Genomic DNA, 13,667 nt, shown 5'->3' on the forward strand with positions numbered 1-13,667 from the left:
CTTACTCTAAATACAGAATGAATCATATTATATTCTGGAGGGAAAGGGATTATATGGAGCAAGTATTACATTTTGAGAATTTTTAGGGTACTACCACTAAAAAGTGTTTGACCCTACTTATTTCTGGATACTTTCTAACAGGATGAGTGAAATTAAACCAAGAGTTCCTTGTTTCTTCCATGGCTCCATTGGCAGGAGCATGTTCCAGGTGACTGAAGAGCATTCATGAGGTGCACAAAAACACAACATGTGTGATCAAATAAGAATTGCATGAGTCTTATTTTGGAAGTTGGCTTTGTCTTTTCTGTTTTCTCAATTAAATAATGAATAACTTTGGTATCTTCTCTAACTAAAAAAAAAAAAAAAAAAAAGAAACCTAAAGAAAAGCTTAATTTACTTGCATGTTCTTCCTTTAAAAAACAACAATCATTCTCTTTCTGTGTGTGTGTGTATGTGTGTGATCTTAGCTACTTTTGTGTCTGTCAATCAAGTTTTATTTCAGGCTTTGGCACAAATATGGTGTGTTACATCATTATACCTGGTTAAGCTATTAACCTACTAAGAGCTATTCTGAAATATAGTTAGCCTGACAAACTTCTGAACCGTATTAGCATTTACTTAACAAAAACTGTGTTTAGGAACGTGCTTTTAAAAAATGTTTTTCCTAAGTATAAATGGTCTGGTACTTTGTCTAGATTAGCTATCAGGCTGTAAGTTCCTAAGGACTTTCTTCCTACCCTTCTTTAACTTAGGTACCACATTTTTCATGTGTTCAGGTACCTCTCTTGGCTCCCATAACTTACTGAAGGACACTCTCAGAGGTTCCGAGAGTTCCTTCATTCAATCTTTTAAAAAACTTGCATGTGTATTATCTGGACCTGCAGATTTTAACACAATTTGGTCAGAGAGGCTTATCTTTTCTGTAGCTATTCTAAACTTACTGCTGTTGAGTGGATTCCAACTCATAGTGACCCTATAGGGCAGAGTAGAGCTGCTTCACAGGCTTTCTAAGGAGCAGCCAGTGGATTTGAACTGCCGACCTTTTGGTTAGCACCCGAGCTCTTAACACTGTGCCTCCAGGGCAAGCTACTGGCAAATATCTTATCAATGTCCATTTCCTTAATATTGTTCCCTTTTTATTTTTCTTTTTACTTAGGTAAAGACGTATTCTTTTTAGAGTTTTTACTCACCTTGAATCAGTGAAATCTTCATTCTATGTTATTAAAGAGTTTACTTATTTCTTTTGATAGTCTAAATGCAAGCTTTTCACCTTTTCACATTCTCTTAAATCACCTTTTCTCAAAGAATCAATGTTTTAAATATATTTTAAATAATCTTAGATTTTTACATTGTTAAAAAAAAAACCAAACCCATTGCCATTGAGTCCTTCCCATCTCATAATGACCCTATAGGACAGAGTAGAACTGCCCCAAGGAGCGCCTAGTGGATCTGAACTGCCAACCTTTTGGTTAGCAGCCGAAGTCTTAACCACTAGGGTTTATATTGTTAGGCACCCTTATATTTTGAATATTCTAATACCAATACTCTAAACTGATAAGGCTTTAATACTCATTGCCATCGAGCTGATTCTGACTCATAGTGATCCTATATGCTGAGAAGAACTGCCCTGTAGGGTTTCAAAGGCTGTAACTTGTAATCTTTATGAAAACAGACTGGTACGTCTTTCTCCCATGGAGCAGGTGATGGGTTTGATCCACCAACTTTTCGGTTAGCAGCCAAGTGCTTAAACATTGCACCACAGAAGCTAGGCCAATAAACAACATCATGATACATGAAGAAAATATTGAAGCTGTCAAGGATTTCGTTTAATTGGATCCATAACCAATGCCATGGAAGCAGCCGTCAAGAAATCAAACAACGTATTGCATTGGGCAAATCTGCTGCGAAAGACCTCTTTGAAGTGTTAGAAAGCAGTCACTTTGAAGACTAAGGTGCACCTGACCCAAGCCATTGTATTTTTAATCACCTTATATGCATGTGAAAGCTGAACAACGAATAAGGAAGACTGAAGAAGAATTGACATATTTGAGTTAACGTGCTGGCAAAGAATACTGAATATATCATGGACTGCTTTTTTGCCAGAAGAACAAACAAATCTGTCCTGGAGGAAGCACAGCTAGAATTCACAGCTTAGAAGAAAGGATGGTGAAACTACACTTCACTTACTCTGGACATGTTATGGGGAACGACCAGTCCCTGGAGGACACCGTGCTTGGTAAAGCGGAGGTTTAGCAAAGAGAGGAAGACCCTTGACAAGATGGACTGACACGCAGCCGCAACAACAGGCTCAAACACAGCAAGGACTGTGAGGACGGCGCAGGACTGGGTAACGTTCCATTCTGTTATACACAGGGTCACTACGAGTCAGAACCAACTAGACGGCACCTAACAACAACAAAGGCTCTAAGCCAAGACCAGAGATTTGTGAGGGTCCCTATCTTCTTACGGCAAAATTGCTTTGCAAAAAACCTACTCAGTGTAGGTTCATTTAATAATTCATCTCTGAAGAGATACATTTTGATGAATTAGCACATTTTAAAAGAATATTTGCATTGGGCTGATCTATCACTGTCTTAAACATGTTCTATCTAGTTTCAGAAAGAAATTTTCTTAAAATTTAAAAGAAAAAGCTCAGCAACTTACAAAATAATTTTACTTTATAGAAATATCAGAGACACTGTTGTATTATTCACATTAACTATACAGTTTTTCACCTCTTTATGAATTAAATACATAACTGGCCCAATTCTAAGAAGGTAACCTCTTTACAGGTTTTCCTCTAAGATGGCCATAACCAAAAAAAAAAACCAAGCCAAACCCGTTGCTGTCAAGTCAATTCTGACTCATAGTGATCCTACAGGACAGTGTAGAAGAACCCAACAGGTTTTCCAAGGAGCGGCTAGTGGATTCGAACTGCCAACCTTTTGGTTAGCAGCCGAACTCTTAATCATTGTGCCACAAGTTCTCTAAAGATGGCCATACATACCCCCAAAACATACCCCAAAATAGGTTTCTTCTTTTCACTCCTTCAGCGTATACCTATATCCTTCTAAAACCCAGGATCTGCTATCAATTCTCTATAGGCAAATAAGATTATAAAAATGAGTTCTTCAAAAAAGCATTTTCCTAACAAACAATGATTGTTGTGAACATAAGTCTTACTGTACAACAGAAGATGTTTTAAAGCTAAATGTAACAAGAAGGAAAATATGAGGGAAAAAGTATAAACATTTTTAAAAATTAGGAAAATATCTATGACGATTATGGGAGTCAGTAGGAAAGAAATACAGAGATTAGAGTACTGAGAAACTTGGGCTACAAGGATTCAAAGCACTCCCCTCTCAGTATTCTGTTATGTCTACTGATCATGACCGTATGGCAAAATGCCTATGCTTCATCAGGCCCTGCGGCCAGCTAGATGATACATACATACATCTCAGGTCTCGTCCTAGGGTTTCTACTTGTCTCTACAGTAAGGATGGAATGGTTCAGGTCCAGTCACTAAATTACTCTGGCACCATAACCTGATCTTCCTATTTTTCATTATGATTAGTTAGTTAAGTATTCACGGTCAAAATATTAATGTCCAGTCCTCTTTGCCATCATTCATTCTTTATATGAACTAGGGACATACTTGTATCTCCTAGCTGACTGCAATCCAAAGCTTAGGAAAAGCTTTTCTCTTTTATCAAAATGACCTTAAGGAATGGTTACAGTGACAGTTTGATAGTATGAACTCTGTAACACTAGCTTCTGCCTATGAGAGATACAAGATTAATAAATATAAGAGTCTGTTACCTTAATTTTTAATTATACATATTTGGTAGTAAAATAGCCTTCAAAATAATCTTTGGAACATAAATATTTACCAGCTTGAAATATTCTTAACAACATTCACATCACAATGTTCTAATGTGATTTTAACCAAGTAAATGGGTCACCTAAAATCCTGGGTATGTTCTCCAAGTAGAGGGACCTACTTGGAATCCTTAGGCTAGATTAGGCTCTCCTGTGATACAGTCTCACTGGACCCTATTCTTGTCATTCAAAGAACTCATCAAAATTGTAACTGAATACTTACTTATTTAGACTTGCCTCCCTGATAGATAACAAATGTCATGAAAGCAGAGAATCACAGTGCCTGCCACATAACAGGTACTCAGTAAATCTGTTTAATGAATGAATCAATCCATGAGCATGAAGAAATTCCTCTTGGTGCCAATGTATTCTTTCAACATAATTATATTCATACTAGAAATACTCAGCTTCGATGTTACAGAGTCAATGTGTTTCCCATCCTAATTCCTCTTAAAACTTTAGCTCCTGAATTAAAATTCAATTAAATACTTCATAATCAAATATATATTTAATGCTAAATCGTATTTAAGAAGCTCAAATGAAATTTACTCTTGAGGCATGGCAAAAATACAATTAGGTTGCTTTAGACAATTTACCATGTAGCCAGCATAGAGTCACCATTCGGTATAGATAAAGAAAGAATTCTTAATAGTTGTCTAAATTTTGTTCCCAAGTAATATTAATCTGGAAAACAGATATACTTTAAAAAAAATTTTTTTTAAGGTAGAGGACCTTTGTGAAGTATATGAATCTTAAATCTGTATATTAAAAATGATAAAAATAATAAGCAAAGAATCTGTAAGTGCAGAAGCCAGAAGAGAAATGCACAGTTGCTAGGGAGTTACTCAACATTTATATCAAAATGATATTATCAATACTCAGGTAATAAATACCACAGATACATGGAGCATCATACAGCTGATGAAGACAGTGGTTAGGAGCTCGGCTGCTAACCAAAAGGTCAGCAGTTTGAATCCACCAGCTGCTCCTTAGAACCCCTGTGGGCCAGTTCTACTCTGTCCTGTAGGGTCGCTATGAGTTGGAATCGACTCAACTGCAACGGATTTTTTTTTTTTTTTTAATTCTGTAAAGTACTACATCAGCTTACCAGAAACCTTTTGTATTACTTCATTAACTTCCTTCATGAACACCTTCTGTACAAATACCAAGTGGTTTAGAAGATCAGTTGTGAGATTATGTTCAAAGGAACCAACCTGCCAAACAAAATCAGAGTTTTAGGTTAACACTATTGACTATATTAATTTTAAATATATCTTTTTTTCAAATATGAGTCATCTCAAGCTCTGAGGAAAAAGAATTATCTACACAGCATTTAAATCAATATCTTGAAGGAAATTAAAAATATTCATATTCCCTAATAATTTACTGGCATCTGTTATGGGCCATTCCCAAAGTGCTTTTCTCCCCCCCTTAAAAAGAGTCAATAAGGTGTGAGAAATCTTTTGAAAACAAATTAAAATTATATTTTAACTATGTTGTTTTTGGTAGCGATGGCCTTCAAGTCAATCCCAACTCACGGCGACCCCATGTGTTACATATTGGAACTGTCCCATAGGGTATTATTGGCTGTAATCTTGGTGCAAATGGTTAAGTGCTTGGCTGCTAATCAAAAGGTTGGCAGTTCGAACCCGGCAGCAGCTCCACAGAAAAAAGACCCGGTGATCTGTGACCGTAAATACTACAGCCAAGACAACCCTATGGGACAGTTCTACTGTCACGTGGGGGGGCTATGAGTTGAAATTGACTTAACATTTTTAAGAATAACAATCTTAATGGAAACGGACTGCCAGGCCTTTTTTTCTGCACTACTGCTGGGTGAGTTTAAACTGCCAATCAACTAATTTCATAATTAAAATTTTGTCTAGGGTAAAACTTGTTTTTAATGACTGCCTGTTGGTCTTGGAACCAGGGGCAGGTATTGTTATAAGTGACAGTAAATGTTTTTACTCAGTCAAATATTTATTACCCATGCACCTCTGTGTACTACATTAGCTGCTAAGGGTTGAGCCATGAATAAACACATCAAAAGTCAGCTCTAATGAGATTTCTATTTAAGTGAATTAGAAAGTCAGATATACCCAATTCAATTTTAATAAAATATATGTCTTCCAATTAGTATAAGGTATTAAATTTCTGGCAAGCATCAGTTAATAAATCAATAACTGAAGTCAAATTTTACAGGAAAAGTAGATTACCCATTTTCATGCTTCAGGTAAATGCTTCACATTCACATTTAACAGGGTTCACACTCTGATAAAAAAAATTACAAGTGCGAAACAGGTTTGGCAGTTTACAGACGCTCCATAAAGCCTGAGCACTTTCATTTTGTATAAAGTAGTAAAAAAAAAAGGGGGGGGGAGGGGCAGAGATGATTTTCATGTTTTTCTATTTAAGGCCGAGGCGAAATCAGCAAATTCTAAGAGGGATATAACTTTAGATTCTTTCAAAGGTTTGTTATTAATTGCATTCTTACTGAACTTGGGACTGTCTTCTGTCCAATTATAAACTTTGTGCCTTCCTAATATCTGATATTAGTAATGAATTACGGAATATACTGCACTAGATCATTTTCTGTCAAATGAAGCATTAATAAGAGTATTGCTAAACTAGAGTTTGGGGCACTTATTTCTCAGAGTAGAAAGTACAAATGAAATATACTTTATATTCTATCCCTAAAGCTTTGAATTACTAGACTCTTGCACGCTATTTTTCGTACACTTTTTGCCCCCACATACAGAAATTCCAACTCTTAGAGTGATGCTAGGGCAAATAGGGCCTAAAGAAGAGAAAACAGACTTAAAAATGTTTGCTGTAGCTGTAATATTCCTATCGAAGAACCTAAAGTGCTTTTTCTTTAAATAGATGTTTCAGGTTCTAAAGAGCAAAATTTATTAAACAAATAGCTGGCAAATGGCCTTTCGATAAGGTTGCGATTGTTTTTGGAAAACTGACAGACAAAGTAAGCTGAGAGACAGCAGAGAGTGTCGGGAAGAGAGACTCCTCCAGTAAGGAGGGGACCCACGAGGTGTGATTCCTATATCTCAGACCTGACAGTTGGGAGACTTGAGTATCAAGTTCTCTCTGAGCCTCAATTTTCTACTTATCAAATTAGGATAGTAACCGATGACCTTCTTCCCACAAATCAAATGAAAAACAAGTATCCAAATGTTTTTTTAAACTTCAACCATTATACAAATATAAAGTGAAAAAATAATGATGGAATCAGGTATGTCAACTTTCATCTTCCCTTAGTATAGAAATTAGTCTGTGAATTCTGCTGTAATTACTTTATCTTTCTATATGACATTTCGTTGACATTAATAATTAGTTATGCCTGGGCAAATCATGTAAACACTAAGGATCAGTTTCCTCACCTATAAAGATGAGAAGAAATATCTACTCACAGTTTTAAGGACCATACAAGTCAATGCATATAAAGCACTCGATGAACGTTAGCTGCTATTTAGTTTTTATAATCAAAAGGGCCATGAAAATATTGTAGAGATAGATGTGATAACCAATATAAGAAATGTGAATTCAAAGATGACTGCTATAAAAAAAAAGCACGTACAAATAAAATTCAAGGAGAGACAGACATACACATGCACACACACACGCAAGCTAATTCAGTATAGAGATCTTGGGTATGAAAAAATGATTTACCTGAAGAGTTTCGATCACTAAATATTTTGGTACACATAAAAGCTTGAAGACTCCTAAATTACAAAAGGCAAGAAAATAAAAAAGTAAACTTACTTCCGCAACACAACGTAGATAATTTCCCTGTAAATAGTACCCTTGTTTAGAAGGCAGTTCATCTATACTCCACACCTGATCTGAGTAACTGTCATGTTCTTCCATTATGTATTTCCCTGACATAGTAACAGGAGGAAGGTTAAGACTAGCAGAAGGAGGAATGGTTGACATATCTGTGGCAGAAACTTTTGAAGTAAAACGCAATCTGTGATTCGGCAGCTCAAATGTAAACCTTGTCTGTGCACCTGGAAGAAATAAGAGAAGTTATTGTTTGTTCATTCACTCACTCATTCCTCACTTTGTTCCAAAAATGATGTCTAAGAAAAATGTATGGCTATCCCAAAATCTAACTTGAAAAATATGAAAATATTTTTTAACTTGCTTCTAAAATATTCCTATCTATAAATATAGTCACGAGCAAATATGTATATATATATACACACAAACATATATATTATTTTTTAATTGCCAATCCACAGTGATTATTTAGAGAACAGTGAGCAGTTAACAACTTGTCTCTTGATCCCAATTCATTGTAGGATAATAGTGAAAACTGCCAATACAATTAAATTGTACTCACTGAAAACTTGCATAAAGTATAAAATTTTACGAACACGCGCATCTTTGATCTTAACAGTAATTATTAGTGGAACCATATATCAATTAAGGGTATAGTATGAATTTTAGTTTATTGTTGGTCCTAACCACTGAAATCAACAATCTAGCACATAGTTGTTCAAAGAGTTATGAATATACAACCTGTACTGCTATTTAGCCCGTATTTCCCCAACTATCTAGGAAGGCATGAAGGAACAGCCAAAGCCTTATTAAAATCAAGATCTGTTCTTGCCCATTACATATGCTATGTAATCTAGATGCACATGCTTCTCTCCAACCAGCAAAATCTACTAATACTCTTTTGTACATTACCAGTTCTCTCCACTCACACATCATTAAATAGCCTATTCTGTCTTCATATAGATTTATAATTAACTATATATTCCTAGTGCTCTCAACTGAGCCAAAAATAATACTTTTTTTCAAAGTACTAATCAAAGATCACTTTTTGTATGTCACAATCATTACACTCACTTGTATAATAATGTCTGCATCTGGCAATGAGTCATAAATAGACAGCAATGCCCCCTCACCAACTGCTGCCTCTGTGAATGGCCAGATAGGTCACGACTGCCCTGATCACCTCTAACTCAGTACTACAACCAGGACTCAATGGCTATCACTTGTAAGCTGCAGGGGGAATGTCTGGCACTGTTGCTGTAACTACCACTACCCTGAGCATCACCAAATGAAAACACTAAGGTTGAAGTAATCCTAGGCATAAGTTATGGGATCATCCTTTATCACTATAGCAGTCATTCTTTTCTTTGTAACTTTCCTTCATTTCAAACAGAATTGTGGTTTTCTACCTGTCTGGATATTCAACGATATGTTTACTCTGCTTAAATATTTATATCTTCCTAGTCCTAAACTGCCCATCTGGCTTTTGACTTGCTTCTTTGGTTGACCCTAGTATTTCATGGATGCCCTGAATAAATGGCCCAAATGAGTCTAACTTATTGTCAGTTCTGGCCTTCACTATCTGAAGGCCTAATACTTCTGACTCTGCCAAATCTAGAAACTCACTTTAGAGCACTTCTGTTTCTGGTAGTACAAAGGTCCAGAACTTCCTAATAAAGTCTAAAATGCCAGGAGTGTGAATAAACACATATACACACATACGTAACTAGACAATGTAAATGTGCAATCATATATGTGTATATATGAATGTTTTTAAAACTATTAATGTAACGCAGGACCGGGCAGCATTTTGTTCCATGTACGCAGGGTCGCTATGCATTGGAATCAATTCAACAGCACCTAACAACAACGTAATTTATCATGTTAACAGAACAAAGGGAAAAAAATTCATTTCAGCAGATGCAGAGAAAAGTGCTGACAACATTCACCAATTGTTCTTCATAGAAACTCTTAGCACTCTAAAAGCAGAAGTAGTTTTTCTTAATCTGATAAAGGGAACCTAGTAAAAACCTATAGCAAACATTATACTCATGGGTGAAACACTCATTCCCTTACAAAACAAGAACAATATAAGAATGCCTACAATATCCCTTTTCCTGAATATTATTGTAGAAGTCCTAACCATCACAATAATAAAAAGAACTAAAAGGCATAAAAGTTGGAAAGGAAGAAAAAAAGTGTCATTACTTACAAATGCTATAGCTATCTACATAGAAAACTCCAAAGAATCTACAACTTAACAATAATAGTTTAATACAGTTGTCCAATATAGGATAAACATAAAAAGATTAAGTGTATTTCTATTTATCCCCAAATAATTTAGAAAATACCATTTTACAAAATATACCATTTATAACAGCTACAACAGTAAAAGCTACAAAAAGTACCCAAATACCTAAGAAAATAAAAGACAGTCTTGCCAAAGATGCACAAAAACCTTTAAGTAGAAAAATTTTAAACTTTATGAAAATATATTAAAGTAGACCTAAAGAAACAGAGAAATAGATACATTCACATATAGGAAAGTTAAATATTGTAAAATTGCCAATTCTCCCGAAGTAAATCTATGAAATGCAATTAAATGCCAATAAAAATTCCAAAGGCTTTTTCAGAGAACTTAAGAAACTGATTCTAAAGTATATACAGAAAAGCAAAGACAAAGATAACCAGGACAATGCCTAAAAAAGGAAAAGTCAGGTAGCAATGTGATAATGATGCAAAGAAACTGATGAAGCAGAATACTCAGAAATACACCCCTACGTAGAAGAAAGCTTAACATATGACATCATTTGGATTATGTATCACTGAAAAAAGGACAAATTTTGTCAACAACTGGTGCTGAGACAACTGGTTATATATATGCTGAAAAAAAATTTTTTTTATATGCTACCCTATATCAAATAAAAATAATCAAGTTCAGATAGATTAAGAACTTAAATAAAAAGCAAAATTTCAAAAATATTTAAGCAAAAACAAAAAAGAATGTCTTTATGATCTTGAGAAGAATTTTTTCAAGACTAAAAATCCAAATTATACAGGGAAATACTGATAAATTCAAGTACATTTAAGAATATCTGTTCATCAAACAACAGTGAAATGAAAAGTCTCTTAGTGATAATATATTGTTACACACGTAGTATACAAAGGGTTAATATACAGACCATATAAAGACTTTCTGTGAATCAATAAGTATAAATGACTCAATGATAAAATGGGCAACAAAAACTATGAGCAGGTATTTCATATAAGGAAACGCATAAGGGCCCCTTCGACATACAAAAAGATGTTCAACTTCATTAGCAATCACAGAGATATAAATTAAAACCACAATGAGATATCATTCCACATTCACCAGGCAAGCAAAAATTAAAAAGTCAGACAATACTACGTGCTGACAAAGATGAATGGAGACTCTCATCTAACGCTGGTGGGAGAGTAAATTGGTACAAGCACTTTGGAAAATTGTTTTTGCATTCCCTAGTAAACTGTAGGTGCATTTACCCTACCATCTACCTGTACCCCTCCTCAGTAAATACTCTTGAGAAACTACTGCATATGTGTACCAGCAGATGTATCTGAGAATGTTTGAAACAGCAAAAAAAGTCAAACGACCCAAAAGTTCATCAAAGTAGAATGGATAAACTGTAATAGATTCACCTTAAAATAGACTACTATATTTCAGTGAAATATGAATGAACCACAAATACCTGTGTAAACATGGATGAATCTCAAACACAATGTAGTAGAAAAAAAAAAGTCAAGTAAAAATATATGTCAGTGAGATTCCATACAAATGAAGTTCAAAAGCAAAAGCAAACATTTATACTGTTTAAGAATATATACGTTAAGTGGTAAAACTATTTAAAAAAAAAAAAAAGGTAAAGGAATGATTCAGACAAATAGACAAATTCATGATAGTGGTTACCCCAGGCAGTTGTGGAGAATAACAGAATATTTACCTAGTGGTGATAATATTCCTTGAAGGAGCTTTCAAAGGTACTGGTAAAGTTCTAGATTTTAGATTGTGTTGTGCGTTGATTCACAGATCTTTATTATTATTATGTGACTGTGTATGTGTGTGGAACATTTACATCCTTTTGTATACATATTTTGTAATAAAAATAGAAAATAAAAGAATTTCAGGATATATGAGTAAGGATCAAAAAACCTTACAGAAGTAGCTATGATAAACGAATCAAATAACCTCTGATTTAAGTTAATTGGACCAAATGTGAAAATAAACCAAGTCATTCACGTATAAGAATCTAGTTCTGAAGATGTAGAGAGTGGTTCACTACTCAAGTTAGTTTAAACTGGAAAAATGGCCTTGATAGTTATGAATTTAAGAGTTCAAATGAAAGCAGGGTCCATTCTGGACATTCAAGGAGATGTATTCATATTTTGCCTTGACTGGAGAACATGAAATTCAAACATGTTGCAATCAAAATTATCTACATTTTCACATATCTATAAAATCAAGTTCATCTTTTCACCAAAAGTTACTAATTTCTCAAACAAAAAACATAAATTTTAATAGGCTGCATTGAAAATTCAATGTTACCTGTCATTCCATGACTTCGCATTCTTCCCATCTTGTATTCTGCTTTCAGAGACGGTAGAAGTGCTGCTCCAATAGCTATGCCATCTAACATGGCACTGAACTTCAGGACAATAGGCTTCTTTTCCAAGCCTTCAGGTAGCTGAGGAAATTCATTTGTTTCAATTGGAGTTTGATTAACACTTGTTGGGGTTTTTTCAGAAGGCAGGGGGGTTGCAATATCTTCTTTCACAGGCTGTGGGCTATAAATCAAAACAGATGAAATAAAAAGAAACACAGAACAGTTACCAATTTATTGTGTAAAGTCATTGGAGTTCTCAGTTAAGAAACAGCAAAAATATGCCGTAAAGAGATGTTTTCTTTGTAATACTAGAGCACAGTAAGACCTCCTAAAATAGCCATTAAACGATGATGGTCTGGAAAAGTAAACAAGAAGAACAATATAAACTCCTGGAATGTTATATTGCCAAGGCTGTTCACATCATTAATGCAAAACTTAAGTTTAAACTCATGCTTGTCTGATTCCAAATTCCATGACTTCAAAACTATGCGAACTACTACTGATAGTAATACCATCACTGTTACTGTCACTACTATTATTAGTAGTGATAATAACACCACCACCACCAATTATTGAGTACTTTCTACGTGCTACGTTCTGTTCTTAGTGTTTTCTATGATTTATCTCATTTATTCATTTTCCTTACAAAAACCCTTTGAGTAGGTACTATTATCTCTACTTTGAAAAAGAAGCATAGCCAGCAAGTGGTGACACCAGAATTGGAATCGAGTCAGTCTGGTTCCAGAATATGATTTCTTAACTACTACACTCTACTGCCAATACGTTATAATAAGAAACAAACAAAATTCCTTAGGGTATTTTAAAACTAAGGTGCATATAAACATTCAGGATTCCATATTCCATTCACAGGAGAAACATGTAATTTATTACTACCTGGTCAATGTCAGACATGAATTAATATTACTTTTTTTTTTTTTTTTTTAAGAATTAAAGATCTAGATAGAATAATTGGAAAAACACACAGCTTTAGGACACAGTCAAAAGAGACAACAATGTTTTCTACTTTATAGGATGGCAAAAAGGAAACAATATAAAACAAAATTTTAACCTTTTTACATATATTTTTATTAGTTATTCATTATACTTTTTGAGACAGGTATAAAACCAAAAAACCAAACCCAGTGCGGTCGAGTCAGTTCTGACTCAAAGCGACCCTATAGGACAGAGTAGAACTACCCCATAGAGTTTCCAAGGAGTGCCTGGCAGATTTGAACTGCAGACCCTTGGGTTAGCAGCTGTAGCACTTAACCACTATGCCACCAGGGTTTCCTGAGACAGGTATAAGGCTCAGCAATTCAGGCCATGAACAAGGGCTACAGACAGAGGGAATAA

The 13,667-nt window shown here is 34.8% G+C and overlaps 1 protein-coding gene across 8 annotated transcripts in view; it reads right to left on the reverse strand.

Annotated features, from left to right (window-relative positions):
* Positions 1–13,667, reverse strand: part of BLTP1 (bridge-like lipid transfer protein family member 1) — a 237,041-nt gene that overhangs the window by 58,319 nt on the left and 165,055 nt on the right. For all 8 annotated transcript variants that reach the window (XM_049885396.1, XM_049885390.1, XM_049885394.1 and 5 more), the window contains 3 exons: positions 12,257–12,495; positions 7,657–7,901; positions 4,988–5,093 (listed from right to left, as the gene is read on the reverse strand). In XM_049885396.1, the coding sequence (XP_049741353.1) occupies positions 4,988–5,093; positions 7,657–7,901; positions 12,257–12,495 (590 nt within the window). The remainder of the gene's footprint in view (positions 1–4,987; positions 5,094–7,656; positions 7,902–12,256; positions 12,496–13,667) is intronic.

Source organism: Elephas maximus, chromosome 5, assembly GCF_024166365.1.
Source record: "Elephas maximus indicus isolate mEleMax1 chromosome 5, mEleMax1 primary haplotype, whole genome shotgun sequence".
Classification (NCBI taxonomy): Eukaryota; Metazoa; Chordata; class Mammalia; order Proboscidea; family Elephantidae; genus Elephas; species Elephas maximus.